Source organism: Meriones unguiculatus, chromosome 12 (assembly GCF_030254825.1).
Source record: "Meriones unguiculatus strain TT.TT164.6M chromosome 12, Bangor_MerUng_6.1, whole genome shotgun sequence".
Lineage (NCBI taxonomy): Eukaryota > Metazoa > Chordata > Mammalia > Rodentia > Muridae > Meriones > Meriones unguiculatus.
The window spans coordinates 29,790,536-29,805,000 of record NC_083360.1 but is presented as its reverse complement, the minus strand read 5'-3'; the positions used below and the strand labels follow the sequence as shown (position 1 = coordinate 29,805,000).

At 46.8% G+C, this 14,465-nt stretch overlaps 1 protein-coding gene across 15 annotated transcripts in view; it reads left to right on the top strand.

Moving 5' to 3' along the window:
• The window catches only part of Add1 (adducin 1), a 62,501-nt gene extending 48,384 nt beyond the window's left edge, over positions 1 to 14,117 (top strand). For 3 of the 15 annotated variants that reach the window (XM_021643694.2, XM_060365476.1, XM_060365475.1), the window contains exons 11-16: positions 939 to 1,040; positions 1,651 to 1,740; positions 2,440 to 2,532; positions 7,280 to 7,436; positions 10,175 to 10,273; positions 12,244 to 14,117. In XM_021643694.2, the coding sequence (XP_021499369.1) occupies positions 939 to 1,040; positions 1,651 to 1,740; positions 2,440 to 2,532; positions 7,280 to 7,436; positions 10,175 to 10,273; positions 12,244 to 12,590 (888 nt within the window). In that variant the 3' untranslated portion in view covers positions 12,591 to 14,117. Of the gene's footprint in view, positions 1 to 938; positions 1,041 to 1,650; positions 1,741 to 2,439; positions 2,533 to 7,279; positions 7,437 to 10,174; positions 10,274 to 10,895; positions 10,934 to 12,243 lie in introns of those variants that run through there. The other 12 variants (XM_060365480.1, XM_060365485.1, XM_060365478.1 and 9 more) reach the window with 7 other exon arrangements.
• The last annotated feature ends 348 nt before the right edge of the window (positions 14,118 to 14,465 follow it).

The window sequence follows — 14,465 nt, the reverse complement described above, 5'->3', positions numbered from 1 at the left end:
ACCCACGGCTCCACGCCCATTCCACACTTTTTCGCAGTGGCTAAGCATTTGACAGTTTCGTTGCTTCCTTTAAACTCTTATGGTTTATGGCTTTTTTGTTGCCTCTCAAAAAATATTCTGAAAGGCATAACACTTGCAAGATGGCTTGTTTTACTGTTCAGTGCCCATTCATGTTTAAGTATTAGAGTTTGGCTAAAAAAAAAAAATCTCATATTTTATTGAAGAGCCAAAAATAAGAATAGTGAATAAAAGCTGCAGCATGTAGACAGTGTGCACTGATATTTAAAACAGCCTTGAGGACTCATGAAGCGCTTTAAGTTTGTTTGGGATATTTTGTAACACTTAAAGGTATTAAGTTATATAAAATATTTGACATCACCAAAATCTTCTGCTAGGTATCTACTGTATTGGTGCTAATACAGTACTTTTTTGGGGTTGGAATTGTGTTCAGTACGTTCTGATGCTGTCATTTATTTTAATGCAAAACTTTGGTGATGCCCACTCTTGCCTCACAGTGCAGACTTTGCCTACCCCTGGGGTAGGAGCATCACATTGCTTCTCATGATTGTCATCCCACGCTTCCAGTTGGCTTTGGTGTTGGGTGACTCTCAGGGCGGTGAACCAATGGTCTCTGGCAGGTCCACGGGTTATGAGGCTCAGCTGTGTGGTCAGCCTTTGTGCTCCAGATTTTGAGTGAGCTTTCTTCATGGCCCTTTTCTGTCAGTCACGACTTTGAGTCCCATTACTTGCTGCTTTTTTTAATGGCCACATCACACTCCTATGGTGACTTTACTGGGTGACTCAGGAAATGTGGTCATTGGTTCTGTCCTGGGATGTTCAGTGCATGATCAGACGTTAGATCATTTGTACAAAAGGATGCTATGGTGTCATTTGCTGTTGTCATAATCCTGACTTTTCACCTATTCTTGATATTACAGTGGACTAAAGAGGATGGACATAGAACTTCCACCTCTGCCGTCCCTAACCTGTTTGTTCCATTGAACACTAACCCCAAAGAGGTCCAGGAGATGAGAAACAAGGTGTGTATTGCTGTCTGTGTTGGGGGGAGTGTGCTGTGGAGTTGGGAGGAGTGCCATATGCTGTCTACTTGCTTCTAGCAGAGTTACCTTTTAAACATTGTTTATTCTGCTCATAGTTTGAGGTCCTACTGTTTCTTAAACTGATACTTGCTCAGCAGCAGTTCTGAAGTATGGAAACTGCAGAGCCTGATCTTAATAGGAACAGACAGCTGCCTCTGCCTTTCAGGGGTCGTTCAGAGGCTGGTGAATGATGTTTGGTATGTTAGACTGTGAGATCCATCAGCATTCACAGAAAAGATCACTAAAAGGTGAATGAGTAGCAAAGATTTTGCACCAGCTTACCAAGTGAAGGATCTGTTCCTTGCAGAGCCATCTGGAGGGTATGAACAGTTAAGACTAATCCTCTCCTTTCACGGGTGTAGTTCATCATCCCTCTGTGCAGTTAGGCCAGTACCCTAAAGCAGGTGTGCCCTAGCCATCCTGCCATCACGGGCCTAGACAGAAGTGCGGTGGTCGCATGGCCAGGAACTAAGTGTGTAAGCAACAAGATTGGAAGTTGCAGCTTCTCTTCTCTGTACTGCTCATGTGCCTTTGCTCTTCCTGTCCTCAGATTCGAGAGCAGAACTTACAGGACATTAAGACGGCAGGACCTCAGTCCCAGGTTTTGTGTGGTGTAGTGATGGACAGAAGCCTCGTTCAGGTAAGAGAACACAGTGTCTCTGACATTAGTGGGTGGTGACTAAGACCAGAGTGATGTTATGAGGTGAGTATTCTAGGCCAGTGGGTATCTTTGTTAGAACTCTTCATGATAATCTAGACACTTTACTTGAGCTATAGACCAAGTATAAGCATGTTGAGGGTGTGTCCACCCTTCTAGCCCTGCTCCTTACAGTGCATGCATACTCAAGGGGCTCATACGCCACTGCTTTGGAACTGGGTTTCCTGGTGTCCTCTGGGTGCTGTATAACTGCTAGGAGAGGGCTGGCTCTGGACCTTTATTTTGGTATATACTCATGTCTGCAACAAAGTGCTGCTTGGGATGCAGAGTGGGTGGGTGCTTGTAAATGTGGTCCATCCGCATTTACATGCATTTCTGTAAAATGACTTACATAGAGTGGCACATTGATGCTAATTTTGTAAGTAGTTATCTCTGAAAGTCAAGATGCCATCTGATGCTTTCAGTCTGACTGCAGGAATAGATGATTGTTGTTGCATTTTTTTAGTTTGGCCAGCTGTGGTCCTGGTTTCATGTCCAGTGTCTGCACGTACCACTGTCATCACCCATACCGTTGACAACTGCCCCTGCTGCATGCTCTTAGCTGGCTTCATCCTGTGGTCTTGGTTGATATTTTTTAAGGCTGGGCCTGGTGTGCTCTGATGACTCAGTTTACTGTTGCAGGACGCACCCCTCTCTGACTGTACGGAAACTATCGAAGGGCTCGAGTTTACAGAGCAGACCTTTAGTCCCGCTAAATCTGTCTCTTTTAGAAAGGTACTCACTGCCTTGTCCTTACCTACCTATTGGTCCGCAGCGCTCTTCTCCCTTCCCTCCCCCAACCAGCTTCCCTCTAAGGCATTGTCTTAGCTAATAAAGCAGTTTTACATGGACCTTTAAGTCCTCTGTGAGATTGTATAGAAGGTATACTCTGCCCATTGTCTTTTTTTTTTTTTTAAACAATTTTCAGTATTCTAAGTTTTTATTAGCAGTGGCTCACTGGAGCTGCATGGTGCATTTCTGAATTTTTGAATGTGAACTTAGTGCTTATCAGTTGCAAATGGGTTCATCAGGGCTCTGTTGGCAGTGGCCGCTTTTGCTGTGACCTTCCCTCACTTGTTCAGCTTTGACTGTAGTAGTTGGAGGCCAGGGAAAGATTGATTTCCTTTCAGAAGTATGAGAAATAAAACATGGCTGTCTGTGTCAACTCTTGTAAATAAGATACATTTATTTTTAACTTTAAATAAAACCTGATCTAACACTTGGGAGGCCGAGGTTTGAGGATTGAGGGTTTGAGGCCAACTTGGACTGTATAGGGAGATTTGTCTCAGCAAGCAAAGGAGTAAGACATACTGGCATAGCCGGTAACCCAGGACTGGAGTGAGAGTTCAAAAGCTGCCTGGGCCTCATATGAGGCCCTTTTTAAGATAGATAGATAGATAGATAGATAGATAGATAGATAGATAGATAGGTAGATAGATAGACAGATAGATAGGTAGGTAGATAGACAGATAGATAGGTAGATAGATAGACAGATAGATAGGTAGATAGATAGATAGATAGATAGATAGATAGATAGATAGATAGGTAGGTAGGTAGGTAGGTAGATAGATAGACAGATAGATAGATAGACAGACAGACAGACAGACAGATAGGTAGGTAGATAGATAGATAGGTAAGAAACAAAAACATAAAGTAAAATGTGACTAATGTGTGATTCACAGCTTGAAGTTGGGTATTTTAAGTTTCTCTTCACTCTTTACACTTGCTGTGAAATTCAAGTATTGTTTTAAAGGTGTTCTGATTACCAGGTAGAATTAGATATATACTGACGTCCTAAGTTTTTGCCTGGAATCTCTCCTGATAACATTATTTTGCATATTTTCATACTTATCTATTAAATGAGTCTTGTCTTCCCATTTTTATATTTATTCCTACCTACCTCTTGAAGGGATTTGTCAGGGAATGGGTAGGGGATGCTCTTTACCCATTAGCTTGCCTTTCTTATTGATACTTTGGGCCATACGTCATGATCTCTCAGTTAATAATAGTCTTTATCTGCTGTGTGTGAGGTGATGTGGTCTGCAAGCCTCATATGCCAGTTTATGGTCTCATCTTCCAGCTTTGTGGGCTGCAGCATAGTCACAGTCGCTGTTCTGTCTTTTGGGTCTTGTGTATTTCATAGGTTTTGACTTGTTGGAGCTATTTGGAAAGCATCAGGGTAGCCTACTGTACCAGAGATACATTTTGGGCTGGCTCTTCATCCAATGACAGCTTTATTTCCTGCTCTTGGCCCTATTCAGATGTAGGCAGGTCACCTGGGTGCTTTGAGGGTATGTCCTTACAGTCTGAACAGATTCCTGTGTGTACTCAGTAGAGCATATTGCAGGCCGACCCCAACTAACTAACTTTGGGTTGGGAGCATCTTTTTTGTTGTTGTTGTTGTTGTTGTTTTGGGGGGAGGAGCATCTTGAGATGAGGATAGAAGACATCTTAAGTGCCTCATATGACAGGCGATAGACTTCCATTCAGCTTCACAGTTGGTATGTGAGCTATTGGGCTAGCTCCTTACATTAGTTACTTTTTTGTTCCTGCAACAAAATCCCTGAGAAAAGCAAGTTAAGAAAGGAAGTGTTGCTGGCCCACACCTGTGATCCCAGCACTTGGGGAGGCAGAGGCAGGGCTATCTCTGTGAGTTCAAGGCTTGCCTGGTCTACAGAGCAAGTCCAGGACAGCCAAGGCTACTCGGAGAAACCCTGTCTTAAAAAACAAAACAAAGAAGAAGGAAAGAAAAGAAAGAAAGAAAGAGAGGAAGAGAGAAAGAGAGAGAGAAAGAAAAGAAGGGTTGTTAGGCTCAGAGTTCAAAAAGGTGTTTGTCCTAGGTACTTCCTCCGTGTGAGGCAGGCACAGGGAGACTTGCATCTCTTTTGAGGACCTGAGAAACCGAGTTTTGAGACTTGAGAACTTGTGGCCTTTCTGGAAAAATTTACTTAGCCTTGGACTTTTCCTTTGCTGATGGATGCTTATCCAGTGCTGGTATTGCTTTCCTCAGGCGGAGGAGATACCAGAGCCTTTTCTACTTGAGTCTTGCACAGCCTGGTATGGAGCCTGTAAAAATCTGGGCCGCCTTCTGGATTTTATTTTATGTGCATTAAGTGTTAGACACAAGGATTTAAAGGGCTGTGTTGACATCTTCCCAGGGAAGGACTCTCCAGTCCAGTCTCTGTGTTGTGAGCCTTCCTGTGTTTACAGGTACTTTAACTGGCCTGTACTCCTCACGCTGTGTGGCAGAAATGCCAAGAAAGTAACTTGACTTTTGGACTCTGACTGTGTGATAAGCACCTAGCATGTTCATGTCCCAGCACTATAAAAGCCAGATCTGGGTGTCTCTGTCTCTCTCTAGCTCATAGAGAATTTTATTAAGAGTTTAAAAAATACACATTAGGTGAAAATCTTGACAGTTGCAAGGAGGTGAGAGGGAGAAAGTCATGCTTTTTAAGTTAAGATGGAATAGGAATAGTTGTTAAGAAAAGAGAAGGCACTTCTGGGAGTAGAAGTGGGTGAGTGAGCTGAAGAGCCTAAAAAACTGAAGTCAGTCCTTACAGATGAAAACTTGCTGTTCTGAAAGGGCTGGTCACTAACCCAGGTGTGCATACCTTATGGTCTTTGTTTCAGTCATAGGCCTCAGTCAAGTACAGAAATAGTTTCTGGGTCCCTGTTTTGGGTGGAGTTCCTGTTGGGCAACCAGGAGTGAGGTAATATCAATCTTTCATGGTCTTGCCTTCTTAGTCTTGGCTGCTCTACTCACCAAGGTCTCTCTGCACTGTAGGCAAGGCTCAGTCAGAGGCTGCCTGACATGTTTTACATTTGGTCTTATAAGCACAGAGGGTCTGCTGTGTGCTTCTTGGGGCCAGCTGATCTGGCATGGGGAGTTGCTTGTCTTCTAGGACATCAAAACTTGAAGTAGAGGCTCTGCTGTCTCAGTGACAGCGATAGGATGCCCACTGTCATCTGATTACACAAACTTGGACTTATTTCTCAGGCCTGATACCCCTCTCATTTTGTTGTGAGTGATGGTGGTCAGCATACTGCCATGTTGTTGCTTTTGGAGGATTTTGCTAATAGGATGCTTTTGTGGATATGAAGGCTGAGTATGGCCTTTGGACAGGAAGGGGCTTCTTTTAACCAGCATTAGAAAGGGACAGAATTCAAAATCCCTTCTGTCTTGCAGTGCCTGAGCTACTCATAAATGAAATACCAGTCATTCTTAGGCCAGACTCAAGAGAGGGTCCCTTCGTCATGCGTCTCAGGGCATTTCAGCAGAGCTCCCTATTTACTATGCTTGCCTTCCTCTCCTAGGGCACCTGTGTCAGGGGTTACACATGGAGTACTCTGAATACTTTGTCTCTATTCAACCCCGATACCCCAGCTTCTCCAGGTGCCTGAAGAGTAGTTGCTGGTGTGGGTTGACCGTCTCTAGCAGCCAGTACTGCCGAGACACTGATTCCTTCTGGTGCTCATCCCTTGTTAGTGTGTGATCGGAGGCTCCAGGCCTATCCCTGTAACATCGGAATGATTTGGCATTTCTTGTTTCATAAGCTTCCATTTAATCATGTGCATGCTTGTGTCTTCTGGATGGTGTTCTCAAGCAATTGAGGGCCCCTTTCCTCCCCTGGTGTGGGGCGGGGCAGGCCGCACTGTGGCTCCTACTGCGCCAGTAGGCCCTCTGCAGTCTGTCATCTTTGGCAGCAGTCAAGAGCTGCCCTGGAGCTTTGCTTGCTTTTTTGTGTTACAAATTTTCAGTTTCCAGATTCATCAGGCAAACTTGCTGTTTGGGAATCTTTTGTTACCTCTGAATGCTGTGGGATAAGTTCAGGAATTGGTTGTAAACCAGTCAGAAGGGCAGAAAACGTGTTAAACCTTAACAGCTTAAGCAGATCTCAGGCCAGGGGTAGTGGTGCAGACCTTTAATTCCAGCAGAGGTAGGTGGATCTCTGAGTTTGAGGCCAGCCTGGTCTACAGAATGAGCTCCTGGACAGCTGGAGCTAATAGTGAGACCCTGTCTTTCAAATAAAACACAATAAAAGTACATTAGCCAATCTTTACACACTTTGCCCTGATTGTTGTAGAATGAACATTTTCTGAGGTCACATGGAATTGGATTGCTTAGAAAGCAGTACCTAGGCATAGTCCTCTGCCATTCCTGTCTGCAGGGTCAGAGGAGGCTGCTCCTCCAGGGTGTATGTGCTCCTGACTCTGCACCTCACTCAGTGCCTTTGCTTTTGAAGTCTCCCTTGGCCATGGGTCTTGGCAAGTGTGGTCCTGAAATGTCTATGTGTACCTGGTAAAGACCTCTCCACCCCCTACTGCTGTCTGCTCAGGAGGAGGGAGGTCCCACCAAGTGGTACAGTCTAATGTCTGTGTGCTCCTGAAAAGCCCCTATCTCCCTGCTGCCTGCTGTGTTCCTGGGAGGAGGGAGGTTCCACCAGGCCATGGTCCTGAACCATGTCTCTTTGGTCCACAGGGAGAGCTGGTAACAGCTTCCAAAGCCATCATTGAGAAGGAATACCAGCCCCATGTAATCGTGAGCACCACAGGCCCCAACCCCTTCAACACACTCACAGACCGAGAACTAGAGGAGTACCGTCGAGAGGTGGAGCGGAAGCAGAAGGGCTCTGAAGGTGAGTGAGTGCTCCTGATATCTGGATGTAGGGTTGCTCCAGAAAGTAGGAAAAAGTGTCTAGAAGCTTCGCTGTGTGAGAAAAGTCTTGTGCATGAAGCACAGATCTTGTTTGGTTAAGACCTGAGCATTATGTCCTCATAGTCCTACTGTAGTCTTTTGGACTGGAAGGAAAGAAATTAAGGTTAAACATTGGGAATGGTAGCTGGGTGTGGTGGCACAGGCCTGTAATCCCAGCACTCTGGGAGACAGAGGCAGTTGGAGCTCTGTGAGTTCAAGGCTAGCCTGGTCTATAAAGTCCAGGACAGCCAAGGCTATACAGAGAAACCCTGTCACAAACAAACAAGCAAACAAACAAACAAACAAACATCAAAAACCACTGGGAATGGTGCTTGTTAAGGGCTTGTATAAAGGACGCTCTGCAGTGATGGGTCCCAGGCATGTGTGTGCCATCACAAAAAAGTGTAGAGGGAATCTTCCCAGAAGAGGGTGAGCTAGGGATTCCGCTCTGCTCTTCCAGAAGCTTCAGTGAAAAATGGGTTAGAAGACTCAGCACTCAGACTGTTCCTTCACTTGGGTTATGTGCAAGGCTGGTCATTTGGGATTTCTGTCCACTTGACATCATTAGTCAAATTAGTTATTAGAAAAGACAGCTTGAGTATATTATGTTTAAGAGATACCTACTTTTTATTCATGCAGTATTTCTGCCAAAGTTTCCCTGAGAAGAGGCCTCATGATTCATTGATTCTTTGATGCTCCCTAGTCATGACTAATCAGTACAGGGGAAGGCAACATTCCAAATGCTATACATGCATCCTTAAAGTCCCTGGGAGATGGGCTGGTCCCCAGTGGTGGGAGCAGAGGGCCTGCAGCTGGGAAGAGTAGCTTTATGAGAACAAGGGTGCACATGGCAAAACCTGGGGTCGGGCCAGGTCTGTGATTTTTCAGTTTTGAGCATTGAGGCTTTTGGTTGGACTGTGGTCTGTTTGCAAATGAAAATCCTTATTACAATGATTCTCCTAGCTTGGGGCTTCTAGCATAGTCCTCTCTTCCATAACCATTTCCTGTGCTCCTAAGGCTGTGAATGACAAGGTTGGGAACGCCCCTGTGCAGGGGTAATCATGGGGCGTGAGTTAGTATGCTGACTGTTCTGGCATGTTTCAGACCATGTCAAGAACAGTGCTGCCGCCGCCATGGCTTTTCCCCCCTCTTGGTCACCTTTTGACAGCATTGGTCATGATTTTGTCAAAAGTTATAGAATAGTTTTATAACAAATGGAAACAGAGATGAATGTCAGAATTTGACAGGACAAGTACCTCTAAACTCCAACCTTTGAAAATCAGGTCCTAACGGTTGAGGGCTAACAGAAGCAGGCCTATAGGCTGTAGGACAGCTTTGATGCGGGGCCACATTACCCTCTCCCTGAGTTCCCTGCTCACCATACACTGGGAACCATTGGCTGGAACTAGGAGGGCCCTGGGGCCGAGATGCCGGGCCCATGAACATTCACGCCGCTGTCCTCAGAGCCATGAGCTGAGCTCCAGCTTAGTTCTTCGTACTGAATCCCCCATGCATAGCAGACAGTTCTGAGTGTGAAGGGTGGGCCCCCCTCCTGGGCCATTGGGCATCTACAATGATAATTTAATTTGATCCTACTTAACTGCATTTGGTCTTGTCTTAGACTAAGCACTACGTTGTGTAGCTGCTGAGGAAATGTGAGTTCTGTGAAATGTAGTCACTCGTTAACTCAGTGGAAGCTGGCAGCAGGGTGAGTGCCATAGGAGCATTGCCTGGAAGCCTTGCTTGCTATTGGCGCAGCTTTTGGCAGAGGGTGGAGCCTGCCAGAAGAGGATAAAGCTCTGGCTGTGGCCAGGAGCTGTCCCCATGTTTTTTTCAGGAGGGCAGAGGTAGCTTTTGTCCTGGAAGGCCAGGAAAGAAGCTTACCTGTCAGAGTTGAATCTGTGTCAGAGACCCTGATGCGCTTAGGAGAGTGACTAGTGTCCAAAATAAGGGGCCTGTGATATCAGGCTACTGATAGGAGATTTTTTTTTTTTTAGATGAAAGATGGCGATTTAAAAAATTATGATAATAATTGATACATATTTTTCTTAAATGAGAAATAATCTTGGGGTTTTCTATATCTGCGCCCCTGGTTTCCTGTACTTTTTCCTTTGGTCCTCATCAGTCTAGTTTAGAAAAGTAAAACAAAAACAACCTTGGAGTTGACAAAGTTTAAATTACTGATAGGGGTCTGGAGGAAAGACTCAGGGGTCAAGCACTTCCCGCACAAACCTGTCAACCTGAGTTGGCTCCCCAGAGTCCATGTAAAGGCTGGACACAGGGGCACACAAGTCTGTAATCCCAGTAGACACAGGCCGTGTGGAAGCTAGGGGCCAGTTTGCCTGGAGTGCACAGCAGCACACGATAACAACATCCCTGATCTCTGCCCTCCCCCAGTCACAACAGCTCACCTGCAGTTCTAGCACTTGAATGGCTGATGCACAGAGTACTTGCTGGTTGAAGGCCACAAATGGTTAGTTTTTTGAAGTTCAATCAGTACCTCTGTTGTGTGGAAACAAGCAGACTCTAGGCCGGGGCCCCACCTGGCTTCCTGAGCTGCGCCCTGGGTGTCTACAGCCAGGAAAGGGCTGGCAAGCTGGCGACTCTGCTGCTGCTGAAGGAGGTAGCTCCCGAGTTCTCCGTCTCTGCACCTTGCACTCACTTTGTTTACATCTGTAGAAAATCTGGACGAGACAAGAGAACAGAAAGAAAAGAGTCCTCCAGACCAGTCCGCTGTCCCCAGCACGCCCCCCAGCACTCCTGTCAAGCTTGAAGAAGGTGAGTCCTGTAGTGCGGTACTGTGGCTGCCTGCTGTGGAAGGTTGCATGGCCTATGTGCACTGGCAGTGGAATGTGGCCATCATTCCATTAACATGGACGAAGAAGTATGCATTACCAGAAAACCAGTGCCACACAGGTCTGGAAACCTTAGCTGTTTCTCCTGTACCTGCTCCATCGGGGGTAACCTGAGTCAAGATAGTGTGAGCTGTTGTGACTGGGGGAGGGCAGAGATCAGGGATGTTGTCCACCATCCTGTTGTGTTAGGTTTGCCCTTTGCCTGCACACTTCCAGCATTGACCGGAGTCTGATGACACCTCGGTGCCTTCGGTTGTGTGGGGGCTGCAGGACCCTAGACCTGCTGGACTAATCCGTCATCTGAGAGTGCTGTGTGCCCCCTCCGCCTCTCAGACCACCGCATGTATGTGTTTTGTGGTCTGACCCGTGACACGTTTGTCCTTTAGTCTCCCATGTATGTATGTATGTCGTGTCTCCTGGCTCCCCTCACCCCCAGTCTGTGGTCTTTAAAGAGTGGCTTGGCCTTTCTTCTTATGTAACCCAATGGCTGTGACTGAATGCATAGATTCTCTACTTGTGCTTTCTTTCTTGTGGCTGCCTTACAGCAGGAGACGGATGTGCTAAAGAGTACCTGTTACCCTAGTAAGTACCCGCGCCTGTCCATGCTCTAACCAGGTGCTTGCGCTGTGCCTTGCTTTCCTGCTTCTCTGTTGCTTACGTTCTCTGTATATCCAAATAAAAACAGGAGACCTCATTAATACGCCCAGTCTCTCAGTGACCTCCTTGGTCACCAGAATGCTTACAGATGGGGTCAGCTTCCCAGGATGCTCCTGGCCCTTATTTTAATGCTGCCCAGTGTTACTCTGGACCACAAAAAACTATTAGTTTAACCTTTGAGAAGTTCTTGATTGGTTGTTGGGGAGTGTTTGCCATAAAGGGTCAGGAGTAAATGCAGACTGGGTTCTAACAGGGTGGATTCTGCCGCCTGGTGTTTATGGAGGCTTGTTTGGGTCTGTGCTTAAGTTGGGACTGGCTCCTATACGGGCTGGAGTGATAGCTGTTCTGCAGTGAGCTTGGCAGAGAGAGCCCTGGTGCTGGGGCGTGTGACACCTATGGGTCTGCAGTTCTCTCTCTGCCAATTACGCTGCCTCAGAGGATAGCCATCAGGGTGTCCTCTGGGGGCGTCTCCAGCCTCCTAAGCTTAAGCACTCACGTTTGAGGCCTGGAGCCTTTGGCGGCCAGGCTGTTCCTAACCCATGCTTAGCTCAGCTGCTCTTGGTCCTGATCTTTGGCTTCTTTTAAGTACTAAATGGTTTGGTGTTGCCTAACATGCCAATTGCTTGTGATTTTATAGACTAAATCTCTACAATCCTGGTGTCCCCTGGTCAGCGTAGAAATGTGTTGTGTCTCAGGTGGAAGCTTGCCTTCACCCTGTTACATTTTTGTTCTTTGTGTTTAGCTCTTCAAATGGTGAAGGCAGCTTGATTTCTAGTTCACTATGCAGCTAACTACATTTTTATTTTATTGCATATGTGATTTCATAGTTGGCTCCTGGTTTTCTATGGGCTGCCTCGGGGGAGACACAATGTTGTAGAATCAAATTTAGAATTAATTTCTGGACACTAACATACCAGCAAACCTCTCTTCATCGTCTAGTAGAGTGACACGTCCTGCTGCAGTCTGTTTGCAGAAGTGGCCAGTTGTGATCTGGCTCTTGTCAGTATAGTTTGGTTAGGCTGTTCTTCATGAGAAGGTACTAGAGTCCTTCTGAGATTGAGTCTTAACATTTTATAACATGCTACATCCAGTGGTAAGTGGAGTAGTAGAGTGGTAAAGTAGTTTCTGATCTAAGGAATCCCTAGAAACTACCAGAAGGTGGCAGGTCTGCCCAGTGTTCTTATTTCCAGCTGTTCTGTCCAAATTTTAACCCATCTCTCTCACCGTCACCACCAGACCTTCCCCAGGAGCCGACATCCAGGGATGATGGCGATGCCGCCACCTTCAAGCCAACTCTCCCTGACCTCTCCCCTGATGAGCCTTCAGAAGCACCTGGCTTCCCAGCGGTGGCGGAGGAAGCCCGTGGTTCCCCAGATCCCACTCAGCCCCTTGCTGAGGCTGACCCTGAGCCCGCCTCAGCTTCAGCTCCAGGGGCTGAAGAGGTAGCCTCCGCTGCCACTGAGGAGGGGTCTCCCATGGACCCTGGCAGCGATGGGTCTCCAGGCAAGTCCCCGTCCAAAAAGAAGAAGAAGTTCCGCACCCCTTCCTTCCTGAAGAAGAGCAAGAAGAAGAGTGACTCCTGAAGGCCCGCCCTGCACACTGTCCTGTCTACAGAACTGGCTCTGCCAGGATTCCCCTTTCATCTTGTATTCTGTCCTCTTGTGTAATGGAATGCAAAAAGCCAAGACTTCCATGTAACTAGAGCCCTCCCATGTGTGCACAGCCCCTGCACCAGTGCTAACCTTGTGTGTGTTCAGCCGCCTACCCTGGGCCTTGGGTTCTGTGGGGAGATGGGCTTAGCCTATACCTGTGAGTTGTGGCCCCTGCAGGAGGGGGACACTGAATCCTGGTCCTGGCTGGAAGGCCTCGGAGGCTTCTGCCAGCTCTGGTTACAGCGTCCCCCTCCTGAGCCTTGCCTCTCACTCTCTTTCTGTTGTGAGTATTGAATTGTCTGCTCAGTTTCCCTCCACCCAGTGGAGTCTCAGGTGGCTGATTTGGACTTGGCTTCTGCTGGCATCCTCTGCTCAGTGATGTCAGTTATCCCCATACACAGGGAATGCAGCTGTAGTCTGAGAACACTTTCATGCCTGTCAGCGGCCCAGGGCACTGCGGCTGCCTTAGAAATGGGTTGAGCCTGCTGCCCTAGCAGAGAGTGACGCTGTGTACACCCAGCACAATGCTATGCATGGTCTAACTGGTGACCCCATGACCAAAACCAGAACCAGATTCAGGCGCTCATAGTTTATCTTACTGGGGTCTTGGATTCCCATCATAGGGAACAGATACCCGGAGGGGGAAGAGTCCTTTCTAGAACTTTCTTTCAGCAGGTTTGCAATTTATCCTACATTTTGACTGTGAATTTGAATAGGCCACTTTTTGCTTTAGTTTTGTTGTAGAACCTGTGACAGATTGCAGCAGAACACTCTTGATTTGTGTGGGGAGGTTTTGTAGCGGAGCAGGGATCTTAACTCAGTCTGGAAGATGCCCTGGTTTTGATAAAGGGTAACTCATGGTAGAAGCCGGCCTTGGAGGTGCCAACTAATGTCTTGCATCATTCATGGAGCCCATGACTTCCTTGATTCATCCTATTGTGAATTTTTACTTAACTTTCATCCCTGGAAAAGGGCTTGAAACTGCTTAGTGGGAAATGCAGGGTGTCAGGTGGAATTGTAATGGGGGTCCCTATTTCAGGAACCATCACTGCCAGCCTGACTAGGAGTGAGGAAGCCTGCTGGAGCCCTAGACACCTCTGCTGGGGTTGGGCCTCTGTAGAGCAGGTGTTAGGGTGTGGACGGAGCCCTGTGATCCTCCCAACCGGCACCAAGCAGACCCCACAGCCTGCTGCTTGTCTCACCTTGTCACTGAGGTGGAATGAAGTTCTCACCCTAGTCCTGATTTCATTCATCTGGACTCTTCCTTGTCCTTCCTGCCCCTTCCTTTATCCCACATATGCAATGACTCTTCTCACTTTTGTAGTCTAATTCTTTGTATTACACATGAAATATCGTTGCATATATGGACAGACTTGGAGGACAGGTCCTGCTTGTCCTTTCCTCATTGTAACAGGTTTTACTCACAAATAAAAGTCTTTAAGCAGTTTTCTTGTCTAAGGTTGGGAAGCAACTTTGTATTTTAATGTCTTTGTTTCCTTGGTTTATTGAGCTGTGGGTGTATGTGTGTGTTCTAGTTGTGTGCATGGAGGTCAAAGGGAAACCTGAGCAGTGTGTTCTCTACCATGTGGGTTCTGGGGATCAAACTCAGGTCATTAGGCTTAGTGGCAGGTGCCCTCATCTGGTAGGCCACTTTCCTGGCTTTAAAATAGGGTTTCCTAAGAGTTTGTCCTGTGATAAGAGCCAGGAGACTTTTTTTTTTAAAGTTTATTTATTTCTATGTGCATTGATGTTTTTCCTGCGTATATATTCATGGCGGGTGCCAGATTCCCTGGAATTGGAGTGACA